Source organism: Dipodomys spectabilis, unplaced genomic scaffold (genome assembly GCF_019054845.1).
Source record: "Dipodomys spectabilis isolate Male_0828 unplaced genomic scaffold, ASM1905484v1 ptg000480l, whole genome shotgun sequence".
NCBI classification, from domain to species: domain Eukaryota; kingdom Metazoa; phylum Chordata; class Mammalia; order Rodentia; family Heteromyidae; genus Dipodomys; species Dipodomys spectabilis.
Genome location: NW_024871157.1, coordinates 578,657 through 590,992, shown reverse-complemented (window position 1 = coordinate 590,992; position 12,336 = coordinate 578,657). Strand labels below are relative to the sequence as shown.

General features: G+C 54.5%; 1 protein-coding gene across 1 annotated transcript in view; it reads left to right on the top strand.

Moving 5' to 3' along the window:
- The window catches only part of Dnah10 (dynein axonemal heavy chain 10), a 77,330-nt gene that overhangs the window by 16,834 nt on the left and 48,160 nt on the right, over positions 1–12,336 (top strand). Inside the window, exons 16-26 of the mRNA XM_042668943.1 lie at positions 621–772; positions 1,955–2,119; positions 2,946–3,153; positions 3,597–3,753; positions 4,939–5,415; positions 5,573–5,731; positions 6,649–6,765; positions 6,848–6,950; positions 7,859–8,037; positions 9,720–9,931; positions 11,844–11,997. Of these exons, the coding sequence (XP_042524877.1) occupies positions 621–772; positions 1,955–2,119; positions 2,946–3,153; positions 3,597–3,753; positions 4,939–5,415; positions 5,573–5,731; positions 6,649–6,765; positions 6,848–6,950; positions 7,859–8,037; positions 9,720–9,931; positions 11,844–11,997 (2,083 nt within the window). The remainder of the gene's footprint in view (positions 1–620; positions 773–1,954; positions 2,120–2,945; positions 3,154–3,596; positions 3,754–4,938; positions 5,416–5,572; positions 5,732–6,648; positions 6,766–6,847; positions 6,951–7,858; positions 8,038–9,719; positions 9,932–11,843; positions 11,998–12,336) is intronic.

Genomic DNA, 12,336 nt, shown 5'->3' with positions numbered 1-12,336 from the left:
CATGCACACACACACACACGCACACACGCGCACACACAGACACAAATACACACAAAAATTACTGAAGGTCAATCCCTCCCTCAAAGCATTCATTGTGGGCTTTCTACCTCCCAATCCTGAGTACTTCAGAAATTAAAACTTAAGAAGTATTTCAAAAGAACAGTAACAATTACTGTTGAAATACCATTTCCTTTTGCAGTGGGTGGGAGGGGGAGCAGGCTGTGGGCACGCCAGGCCCGCACTCCTCCACTGAGCCACACGCAGCTCTGCAGATCAATTTAATTATTTTTGATAGTACTAGAATTTGAACTCATGGCTTTGAGTTTGACTGTGGCCTTTGAATGTAGTTCATTGGTTAATTGTGCTGATCCTGGGGCTTGAACTCAGGGCCTGGGCACTGTCCCTGAGCTATGGTACTCAAAACTAATGCTCTACCACATAAGCCATGGCTCCACTTCTGGCTTTTTCGTGGCTCATTGGAGATAAGAATCTCAAGGACTTTCCTGCCCAGACTGGCTTTAAGTGCAGTCCTCAGATCTCAGCCTCCTAACTGGCTGAGATTACAGGCATGAGCCACCAGTGCTGCTAGCTGCAGTTGTTAAGCCTGGGGCATGATGCAGGTACACGGATGGGATACAGCGCATGCTGGACCACTACCACATGCTCATTGGCACGCTGAATGACGCCGAGACGCTCCTCCTGGCCGATCACTCCCAGGAGCTCATCCGCGTGTTTCGCTCTGGACACAAGAGGCTCAACTGGAACTCACTAGGTACCAAAGCCCCTGCCCACCACTTCCACACTTGATATAAATGGAATAGCGTGTATGGAATCTGGTGGGCTGTGACTTTTCTGCTCAGCCTAATTCTCTGAAGACTCGTCCAGTTACTGCTTGCAGTTGTGTGTCCTTTTCCTTATTGGGTAGTGTTCCACACGGTACTATTGACTTTTGCAGGGCACTTAGGTTATTTTGATGTTGGGTAGCTGCTGTGCAGTGGACAGGGTTCTGTGTGGACACAAGTTGCCTTTTTTTTCTGAGATTAAACACTCAAACGTTCAACTGCTCAGTCATATGGCAGCTGCATGTTTAATAGGTTAGAAAGCGTGCTGTTTTCTAGAGTAGCTGAGCCATCCTCCCTTCTTCCACCCTCCTTTCTTCTCCACTCTCCTCCCCTTCGCTCCCTTCCCCTCTACTCTCTTCTTTGCCTTCCTTCCTTCCTCTCTCTCTTTCTCTCTTTCTTTCTCTCTCTTTCTCTTCTATCTCTCTTTCTTTCTCTCTTTCTCTCTTTCTTTCTCTCTCTCTTTCTTTCTATCTCTCTCTCTTTCTTTCTTTCTTTCTTTCTTTCTATCTCTCTTTCTCTTTCTTTCTCTCTTTTTCTTTCTTTCTCTCTTTCTCTCTCTCTCTCTTTCTTTCTTTCATGCTGGTACTGAATGGGACTTGAATTTAGGGCCTTGTCCTCTTGCTCAGCTTTTTTGCTCAAGGTTGGATCACTACCACTTGAGCCTCACCTTTGCTTCTTTTTGCTAGCTTTTTTCTGGTTCATTGAGGATAAAAGTCTCTTGGATGTGTCTGCCCAGGCTGGCTGTGAACCGTGATCCTCATATCTCAGCCCCTGAGCAGCTAGGATTGTGGGTGTGAGCCACCAGTGCTCAGTTCCTTTTGTTTATTTCAGCAAGTCTCCCTGTGTAGCCAGGCTGGCTCTGGCCTCACAGTCCTGTTATCTCAAGTCTCAGTCTTCTCCTTAAATCACACACACTCAAACACATACCTGCACACATCTAAGCACACACAAGAGAGCCATTTTTAATGACCCTGGTTGATTGGGGTGCAGTCTCGGGGGGGCTGTAGGCTAGTGGGAGGCGCAGAGCGGCTGCCTGCAGGTGTGTGGATGCCGTCACAGCAGGGGGAGGGGTGGGCCTGCTGGCCCCTTGATGTCTTTCTGTTTCTCCAAAGGTATTGCTGACTACATAACTCGGTGCAAGCAGGCCATTGGGAAGTTCGAGTCTCTTGTCCATCAGATTCACAAGAATGCAGAAGACATTTCTTCCCGGCTCATGCTGATCGAGGCCATAAACCTCTTCAAGTACCCCGTGCCGAAGAGCGAGGAGGAGCTCCCCAGTGCGTGGTGCCTGCTCTTCTGGGTGGGGGATAATAGGAAATGCCATCAGGATCTCATTTAGACACAGAATCTGTGTAGAATACATGCATGCAGAGTAGCTAGCTAGTTGTGGAAGAAAGGAAAGTCTCAGACAAGACTTATATCTAATATATACATAAATATACCTAATATACGCATAAATAGGTATAATTATTATATGCCAGACATCACATAGACTTAATTTCATGTTGCATATATAGTCTATGAATGTACTAATTCATTCGCAATGATCTTATTTACATGAAAGGACAGTGAGTACAGCCCCCAGTTTTGCCGTGTTTTCTGTATAGTTGAAGTGAATTTACAGATCCTTCTTAGTATTTTTGGTGTTGGAGTTGGAACTCAGGGCCTCACGTGTCCTTGGTATTTTCCCTGCATGTCTGGACTTTGTGAAGGTCAGGTTTTGTCCATACTTTGTATAGGAACCCAAGTTACTTTTTGTTGTTGTTGGCTGTGCTGGGGTTTGAACTCAGGGCCTTGAGTTGGTGAGGCGGGCGCTTTACTGTGGAACCACGTCCCAGCCCATAAGCCAAGGCCTTCCCTGCTCACATTCACTGGTCCACATGAGATATTTGAAGACAAATAGGACAGCCAAGGGCAAGGGCGCCCAGTGTGTGGACCCCCCAACCCCTGCCATGGCCGTGGGTCTCATCCAGGCTGGTCCTGTTGGTGCTGGCCGTTCTCCACTGCCGGTCAGCCTGGGAGGCGCCCCCTCTTTCCCTCACTTGTTCTGTGGAGCCCTTGGTGGGTGGCGGTAGCAGGCGGTGACTGGGGGCTCCTCCACAGGCGTGAAGGAGTTCTTCGAGCACATTGAGCGGGAAAGGGCCAAAGATGTGGAGCACATGGTCAGGTGGTATCTGGCCATCGGGCCTCTGCTCACCAAGGTGGAAGGCCTGGTCATCCACACCAACACAGGCAGGGCGTCCAAGCTAGCGCCCTACTACGAGTACTGGGAGGGCAAGATCTACGATGTCCTCACGAAGCTCATCCTCAAGTAAGCGTGTGCGCACTCGTGCCCCCGCCCCTACATGTGTGTGCACACACATCTGTCATCTTAGCCCTCAGGCAATGGATGAAGCAGAGTCACAAGTTCCAGGCCAGCCCGGGCTACACAGGACTCTATCTCAAAACCCAAACCAAACACACGCCCTGGCCATGCTGTGATGGTGTGGGGGAGATGGGATGAGGAGCTGGATTCCAGGAGGGAGCGCGAGGCCAGGTACGGCGCTCACTTCCCCAGCCTTGCAGAACGGCTGTCGGATCCCGGCTCTTACTCCCCAGCTGCGGGTCTCAACTCCCTGGGCAGCCACGCACCGGGTATCAGGACTTGGGGGGGGGGGAAGGGGGCACTGGTCACCTCGTGTCCTGTGAGAGTGTGTCATGGCATGGCGTGGCATGTCCACTCTGGGTGACTGGTGCATCGTTGCTCTGGGTCAGGAATCTCCAGTCCTTCAACTGCCAGGTCCTTGGACACACCCCTCTGTTCCAAGCGGAGACCATCCTGACGGCTCCCGAGATCATTCTGCACCCCAATGCCAGCGAGATCGACAAGATGAGCGTCCACTGCACACGCAGCTGTGTGGAGGTGACCAAGGTGAGGGCACGCAGGCCGCTTCAGGCCACACTCAGGATGCGGAGGACATGGGCTCAGCTCCTCTGAAAACCCTGACGTGGGGTGTCCAGTCCCCAAGCCTCACCCCGGCTCCCCGCTCGCTCCACTCCTCCTTCACATCCCTGCCGAGGCCAGCCGTGGTGGGGAGGTGGCCCGCGCGTGTCTGTCTCCAGCCCTCAGCACTCCTTCAACCCCACGTGGGTCTCATGTCTCTTACGCTGCCTCCCTTGGGTCATGGCTTCAGTGTCTCCAAACAGTAACCTGACTCCTCACCAGGCCACTGCCCTGTGCCAGGGAGCAACAGTAATGCCAGCCCAAGGCGCGATGGAGCCACAGACCCCAGCCCCGCCCTTGGCCCTCTGCCTCGTTCCCCCTGCACCTCCCCAATACCTCAGCCCAGCCGCAGTACCCCCGCCCCCCACCTCACCATGCTTACCCCAACTCACCAGGAAGCTTTTAGAGGCTTCTAGAATCCGTTTCCTACCAGAGGCATTCAGATTCTCTTTTGTGTGAAAACCTCTCAATGCCTATTTATTTTATGACTATTTTTGCTTTATGGAGGTTTGATATCAAGGCCTGTGGTGGCTGGACGGGGTCCTGCCATTTGGACCACTCCCCGAGACCCTTTTTGCACTGGTTATTTTTGAGGTAGGATCTCTCTCCATGCCCTCAGCCCTGTGCTCCCCCTGGAGCTGGCGCAGCTGGCTCATGTGACAGTGCACAGCCACCAGAGGAGATCAAGTCTCACACACTTCATTTTTTGCCCAGACTGGTCTGGAACCTTAATTCCATAATCTCTGCTTCCCAAGTAGCTGGGATTACAGGCTTGAGCCACCACCCCTGGCTGTTCTGTTTAGGACAGGTCCTTACCAGGTAATCCAGGCTGTGGATTACCAAACTCAAGATCCTCTGCCTCAGCCTCGTGGGTGCCGTGATCACACAAACACACCTTTCCAGTGAGTGTGGTGGTGAGGTCCTCCGTGGCCCCGCCCTGCCCGCCTTCCTCATCTCAGCTCCTGCCTGTGTTAGACTCCGGGACCCCCAGCAAAATCCTGTCTCCAGACAGGCGAACCTACTCTCCCCACTAGCCAGACCCCACCACACTTCCCCACCAGCCAGACACCACTCTGCCCTAAGACACTGTTGGCCCCGTTCTCGTCTTGCCAGCATTTTGTGCGGTGGATGAACGGCAGCTGCATCGAGTGTCCCCCACAGAAGGGGGAAGAGGAGGAAATCGTGATCGTGAGCTTCTACCAGGAGATTGCCCAGAACCCTCAGATCATCGACCAGGCCGTCATGATCCCCCAGAACATCCACAGGCTGCTGATCAACCTCATGAAGTACCTGCAGCGGTGGAAGCGGTACCGGCCCCTGTGGAAGCTGGACAAGGCCATCGTCATGGAGAAGTTTGCCGCTAAGAAGCCTTCGTGCTCAGCCTACGACCAGAAGCTGCAGTTCTACTCTCGGGTGGCGCAGGATGTGATAAGCCACCCGCTCCTGAGGGACGAGCACTGCATCCGCCTGCAGCTGGGGCCCCTGGCGCACACCGTGCAGGACAACGCCAAGTCCTGGGTCACGTCGCTGGGCAAGCTCCTCAACGATTCGGCCAGGGAGGAGCTCTACAGCCTCCAGGAGGAGATAGAGGTGCCTGGCCCACTTCTCCAGGGGTTGGGGGCAGCGGCAGGGAGCCCGCCCAGTGCACAAGGCTCCAGGTTCCAGCACCTAGAGGCCTGGCTCAGCCTGTGTGCCACCTCAGCCCTCAGCCCTCCTGAGTTATGACCTTTGAATCTGTTTTCCCTAGCTACTGGCCAAAAACCTTAAAAAGAGCCCCAGTACTCTGGAAGACCTCAAGTTCGTTCTTGCAACAATTGCAGAAGTTAGAAATAAATCTTTAATCATGGAACTCAGGTACAAGGATGTCCAGGAGCGCTACCGGACCATGGCAATATATAAGATCTTTGTAAGTCCCCTCCCCTGTTAACTACACAATTCTTCCAGAAAGGTTTCCCAGGAATACAGTCTCTGAGACTCCATTTCTAGTTACCTCTAGACTGGGGGCATGACCCAAGTAGTAAAGCACCAGCCATGAGTGGAAAAGCTGAACAAGACTGAAAGGCCCTAAGTTCAAGGCCTGGTACTGGAACAAACAAACAACAAAATATTTAGCAGGCCAATGCCTTTTGTCTAGTTTTTGGTAATTAGCACAGCTTCCTTCATTCTCTTCTGAGACTCCAGTTGTGTGTTGCTAGACATTTCCACGGTGGCTCTTTCCTGAAGCTCTTCATTTCAGGCATGGTAACAGTCCTGGAATTTCCACTTTAAGAAACAGTTTCCTTTTGTCTGTGTAGCTTCTCAATTTTACCTTTTGTTGACTTTAGTGAACTTTTTTTTTTTTTTTTTTTTTTTTTGCTAAATCTCCATCTTTCCATTCCTATGTGGTCTGTGAGTCTCCTGGATTCCCTCCCTCCCTCCTTTCTTTCCTTCTTTCCTTCCTTCCTTTTTTATTCTTCCTTCCTTTTTTATTCTTTCTTCTTCTTTCTTTTTTAATTCTTCACCAGACTTTTCTGCCTGTACTGGTTTCAAACCTGGATCCTCAGATCTTACTTAGCCTACTGAGTAACCAGAATTACAGATGTAAGCCACTAATACCTGGCTGTTTTTTGTTTGTTTTTGTTTTTGAGACAGAGTCTTGCTATATATAGCTAATGCTAGCCTTAAATTCTCTATCCTCCTGCCTTAGCCTTCCAAGTATGGGATTATGGGCAAGTGCTACCAAATTTGGCTCTGACTTCATTTGAACTGTAAGAACATAATGCTAACATTTCAAGTACAAGCAAAAATCCCCAGGAGGCCTTCTTCATTTGTCCTGTCAATTAGCCTACCAACTCAGAGAAGGAGCTGGTGGATAAGATCGAGAGCATGTGGCTGAATCTCTTTAATGACTCCCTGAACGTGGAACATGCGCTTGGAGGCATAAAGCGGACTTTCACCGAGGTACCTTCGTGGTCTTCCACTCAGGGCGGGTGCTACTGGGTCAAATGTGAGCACCTCTCAGTGAGTCCTTTGCTCTGCGCAGATCACCCGCGGTGAAATCCTGAACTACAGATCTCAGCTTGAGGCGTTTGCTCACCGCTTTTACAAGGAAGGCCCTGGGTCTGTGGGCGAAGACCTTGATAAAGGTAAATCATCCATTGTGAGGTTTCTGAGCTTGTAGTGTGCGTTTTGCTTATGAAGTTTGTGGGAGGCAATAGAACTTATAAACCCATAAATCTCCCCCAAATACTTTCCTCACAGATGGCTTTAGTAGATACCGGTAGGGAAAACTGGACTAGTTCTGGACATTGAATATTGAGGGACGTTGCAAAGAGCTGGGGGTGGGGCTGCCAAGATCCCCACTATAGCTCAGGAGACTTAGCTGCCAGCGCTCACCTGTAGCCATGCCATTCTGTGTCCCTTGAACTTATTCTTTGCACTTAGATACTGGACTGTGTGGTGGCTCATGCCTATAATCCATCATCCAGCAGTGTAACTAGGAGGATTGTGGTCCAGGCCAGCCTGGACAAAAGCATGATAACTTATTGAAAAAATAACTGAAGTAATCTGGATTGTGTGTGTGGCAGGAGGCCTTGAGTTCAAGGCCTAGAATTGAGAGACACGGGGTGGGGGTGGGGGTAGGGGGGAGAAAAGGGGGCCAGAGATTCTTTGGCCCAGTTTCAGAGGACCCAAAAAATTAAAAAAAAAAATATGGCTTATGCAGGTGAAATGACAATTTTTTTTTTCGGGGAGGGGGGGGGGGGTCTGGTCGTTGGGCCTGAACTGTGGGCCCGAGTGCTGTCCCTCAGCTCTTCAGCTCAAGGCTAGCGCTCTACCACTTGAGTCACAGTGCCACTTCCAGCTTTTTTTTTCTGCTTATGTGGTGCTGAGGAATCAAACCCAGGGCCTCATGCATGCAAGGCAAGCGCTCTACCACCGAGCCACCTTCCCAGCCCCTGAAATGACAATTTATGCACATCATCCCTGAGTTCTCAATTAATTTATACAGTGCAAAGTTGACTTTATTCCATATTTACTCGTGGTTATTTCTTAGGAGCCGAGCTTTTAGGCACTTTTGAAAAAGAGCTGGTGAAACTTGAGAAGAACCGCCAGGAGCTGGCCAATGCTGAGAAACTCTTTGACCTCCCCATTACGATGTACCCAGAGCTCCTGAAAGTGCAGAAGGAGATGAGTGGCCTGCGGCTGATCTACGACATCTACAGGGAATTAAAGGTGGGAGCTCCGGGCTAGAGGGCCAGGAAGGCACCCCATGTCTTTGGTAGTAGCTCCAGGTGCAGCTTGGAAGTCACTGATGTCCTGACTGCGCCCCGCCCCCAGCCCTGTCCCCAATCTCGGGATCTACTGACCTGCTCCTGCCCCAGATAATTTGGGCAGGAAGTCCCCCAGAGATCACACTTTGCCGCCCCGGTCTCATGGCACTTTGGGGCCGGTTCCCATGCACTGAAGCTGGATTTTTCTGGGCTAAGTCTGTATAGCTTCATTAGCTAGGGAATCCTTAAAGAAATTTCTAGTCTAGACAGCTTTCCCTGTGACTTTTTTTACCAAGGAAGTGAGAAGCAGACAGGGTGGGGGACAGGATGATGATTTTTGGGTACATGGGTCTGTCTGCCAATAGGCATTTCTACCAGATAGAAATTCCTATTCCGCCAGGTGCCGGTGGCTCAGGCCTGTAATCCTAGCTACTCAGGAGGCTGAGATCTGAGGATCGCAGTTCAAAGCCAGCCTGGGCAGGAAAGTCCATGAAACTCTTATCTCCAATAAACCACCAGAAAACTGATAGTGGCACTGTGGCTCAAGTGGTAGAGCACTAGCCTTGAGCTGAAGAGTTGAGGGACAGTGCTCAGGCCCAGAGTTCAAGCCCCACGACCAACCAAAAAGAAAGAAAAGAAAGAAGGAAAGAAAGAAAGAAGGAAAGAAAGAAAAAGAAATTCCTCTCCCTTCTAGGACAGAGCCCTGGTTGCTGAGGGTAGCGGAGTGGAGGGGAGGGGAGGGACCCTTTCTGGCAGAGTCAAGAAGTGACCTCACCTTGGGGACAGACAGTTTCATCAGAGCTGCTTGCAGGAGGAAGGGTGAACCACCTGTTTTCCCACACAGCAGAGGGGTGGGCAGAGGTGGTGAGAGCTGGTGTCCTAGGATGACCATAGGAATTGGGGTCACTGGTGGCACAGTGTGGGCCTGAGTTTTAGGGAGCCTTCTGTGGACCATGTTCTCTGGCCATCTTAGCCCCTGGGGAAGCAGAGGTGCTGGGGCGGGGACAGAGGGGCACCGCAGGCAGACCCCAAGGAGGACCTTAATCCTCAGGACTGCCTCCTCTGGGCCACGTCAGATTTTTGTGGAAGGGAGGCCGTGACTCCCAGAGTTCATTTAAAAATCCCAAACTGTTTGAGACAGGATCAACTTATGTTGCCCAGATAGTTAGAGGCTAATAGTGTAAAGAAGTTATGTAATGTGATGTAAGGAAGAACTTTTTAATATGCAATCTGAGGAAATTAGAATATAGAATGTCTCTCTCATCTCTCTTTTCTGTAGTGGGGTTTGAACTCAGGACTTTGTGTTTGCTAGGTACCTGCCTTACTGCTGAATTATGCCCCCATCCCAGAAAGTCTTTTCTTCATTCTAACCATGTAGTATCTCGTGTAGCTGTTTGTGCTAGTCCTGGGACTTGAATTCAGAGACTGGGCTGTGTCCCTTAGCTTTTTCACTGGTGCTCTGCCATTTGAGCCACAGTTCTACCTGGCTTTTTGGTGGTTAATTGGAGATAAGAGTCTGATAGACTTTCCTGCTTGGGCTGGCTTTGAACTTCTTCGCTCCTCAGATCCACTGCTCCTGAGCAGCTAGGATTACAAGTGTGAGCGACCACACCCAGCTCGGACCCACATTTTGCACCTTTGCAGGCTGCAAAGGAAGAATGGTCCCAGACGCTCTGGGCCAACCTGAACGTGCAGTTCCTCCAGGACGGGATTGACGGCTTCTTGAAGAACCTCCGCAAGCTGCCTCGGCCCGTGCGCAGCCTGTCTGTGGCCTTCCACCTGGAAGCCAGGATGAAGGCGTTCAAAGAGTCCATCCCCTTACTCCTTGACCTGAAGCATGAGGCGCTGAGAGACAGGTTTGGTTTGCCCTGGTTTCTTGGCTGACCATGGGCATGTGCAGGCATGGTAGGAGCTGAGGAGCTGGGATTGAGGGAATGCTAACACCAGATATGCAGGAGGCATAAGTAGGTAGAGCATGGCCCAGGCTGGAACTGGGGAAAGGCTTGGGGCTGGAGACTCAGCTCGAGTGGCAGTGTGAGCCCCATAACTCTCAGACAAGGTTGCAGGCACAGCCTATATTTCCCAGTTCTACCATGAGAAGTTGGCCATAGAGATTGTGTCTATGGCCAGGTTGGTCCTGGGATGAGGGAGTCAGAATCAGGTGGTAGGGTCTGCAGTGGGTCGGGTCAGGCGGTGGGGTCTGTGGTGGGTGGGGCGGGCAGTGGGGTCTGGGGTGGGTCAGGTCGGGCGGTGGGGTCTGCAGTGGGTGGGGTCGGGCGGTGGGGTCTGCGGTGGGTCGGGGCGGGCGGTGGGGTCTGCGGTGGGTGGGTCGGGCGGTGGGGTCTGCGGTGGGTGGGGCGGACGGTGGGGTCTGCGGTGGGTCGGGCGGTGGGGTCTGCGGTGGGTCGGGTCGGGCGGTGGGGTCTGCGGTGGGTGGGGCGGGCGGTGGGGTCTGCGGTGGGTGGGGCGGGCGGTGGGGTCTGCGGTGGGTCGGGTCGGGCGGTGGGGTCTGCGGTGGGTGGGGCGGGTGGTTGGGTCTGCGGTGGGTGGGTCGGGCGGTGGGGTCTGCGGTGGGTGGGGTCGGGCGGTGGGGTCTGCGGTGGGTGGGGTCGGGCGGTGGGGTCTGTGGTGGGTGGGGCGGACGGTGGGGTCTGCGGTGGGTGGGGCGGGCGGTGGGGTCTGTGGTGGGTGGGGTGGACGGTGGGGTCTGCGGTGGGTCGGGTCGGGCGGTGGGGTCTGCGGTGGGTCGGGCGGTGGGGTCTGCGGTGGGTCGGGCGGTGGGGTCTGCGGTGGGTCAGGTCGGGCGGTGGGGTGGACGGTGGGGTCTGCGGTGGGTGGGGTCAGGCAGTGGGGTCTGCGGTGGGTGGGGTGGACGGTGGTGTCTGCGGTGGGTGGGTTGGGCGGTGGGGTCTGCGGTGGGTGGGGCGGGCGGTGGGGTCTGCGGTGGGTGGGGCGGGCGGTGGGGTCTGCGGTGGGTGGGGTCGGGCGGTGGGGTCTGCGGTGGGTCAGGTCGGGCGGTGGGGTCTGCGGTGGGTGGGGTGGACGGTGGGGTCTGCGGTGGGTGGGGTGGACGGTGGGGTCTGCGGTGGGTGGGGTCGGGCAGTGGGGTCTGCGGTGGGTGGGTCGGGCGGTGGGGTCTGCGGTGGGTGGGTCGGGCGGTGGGGTCTGCGGTGGGTGGGGTGGACGGTGGTGTCTGCGGTGGGTGAGGCGGGCGGTGGGGTCTGCGGTGGGTCGGGTCGGGCGGTGGGGTCTGCGGTGGGTGGGGCGGGCGGTGGGGTCTGCGGTGGGTCGGGTCGGGCGGTGGGGTCTGCGGTGGGTGGGGCGGGCGGTGGGGTCTGCAGTGGGTGGGGCGGACCGTGGGGTCTGCGGTGGGTCGGGTCGGGCGGTGGGGTCTGTGGTGGGTGGGGCGGGCAGTGGGGTCTGCAGTGGGTCGGGGCAGGCGGTGGGGTCTGCAGTGGGTGGGGCGGACCGTGGGGTCTGCGGTGGGTCGGGTCGGGCGGTGGGGTCTGTGGTGGGTGGGGCGGGCAGTGGGGTCTGCAGTGGGTCGGGGCAGGCGGTGGGGTCTGCAGTGGGTCGGGCGGACCGTGGGGTCTGCAGTGGGTGGGGCGGGCGGTGGGGTCTGCAGTGGGTCGGGTCAGGCGGTGGGGTCTGCGGTGGGTCGGGTCGGGCGGTGGGGTCTGCAGTGGGTGGGTCGGGCGGTGGGGTCTGCAGAGGGTTGGGTGATGGGGTTCCTGTGGCCCAGCATTCTCCACCCTGTGTGCCCCTCAGACACTGGAAGGAGCTCATGGAGAAGACGGGCGTCTTCTTTGAGATGACAGAGACTTTCACTCTGGAGAACATGTTTGCCATGGAGCTGCACAAGCACTCCGATGTCCTCAATGGGATTGTCACGGCTGCCGTCAAGGAGGTCGCCATCGAGAAGGTAGGCCCCATGCCACTCCATGGGGAGAGGCTGGGGTCTGGGTTCACCCCTCCCCCTGGGCGCTTCCCCCTCCTCTCCAGGCTGAGATGGAGCCCAGGGCCCAACCACCGAGCTACACCCCTGGCCCTTGGTGTCTTGAGACAGTTTGCTCTGTAGCCCAGTCTGGTCAAGAGCTCACCATCCTCCTGCCTCTTTCTCTAAAGTGTCAGGATTACAGGTGTGTACTACCATGCCAGGCAAGGCCTGTCCTTTCATGGAAAGAGAAAGCCCATTCACTTGCTCTGGTATCTGTTGTGTTTGGGTAATGAAAAACATTTTTTTTTTTTGGTCATTCATGGG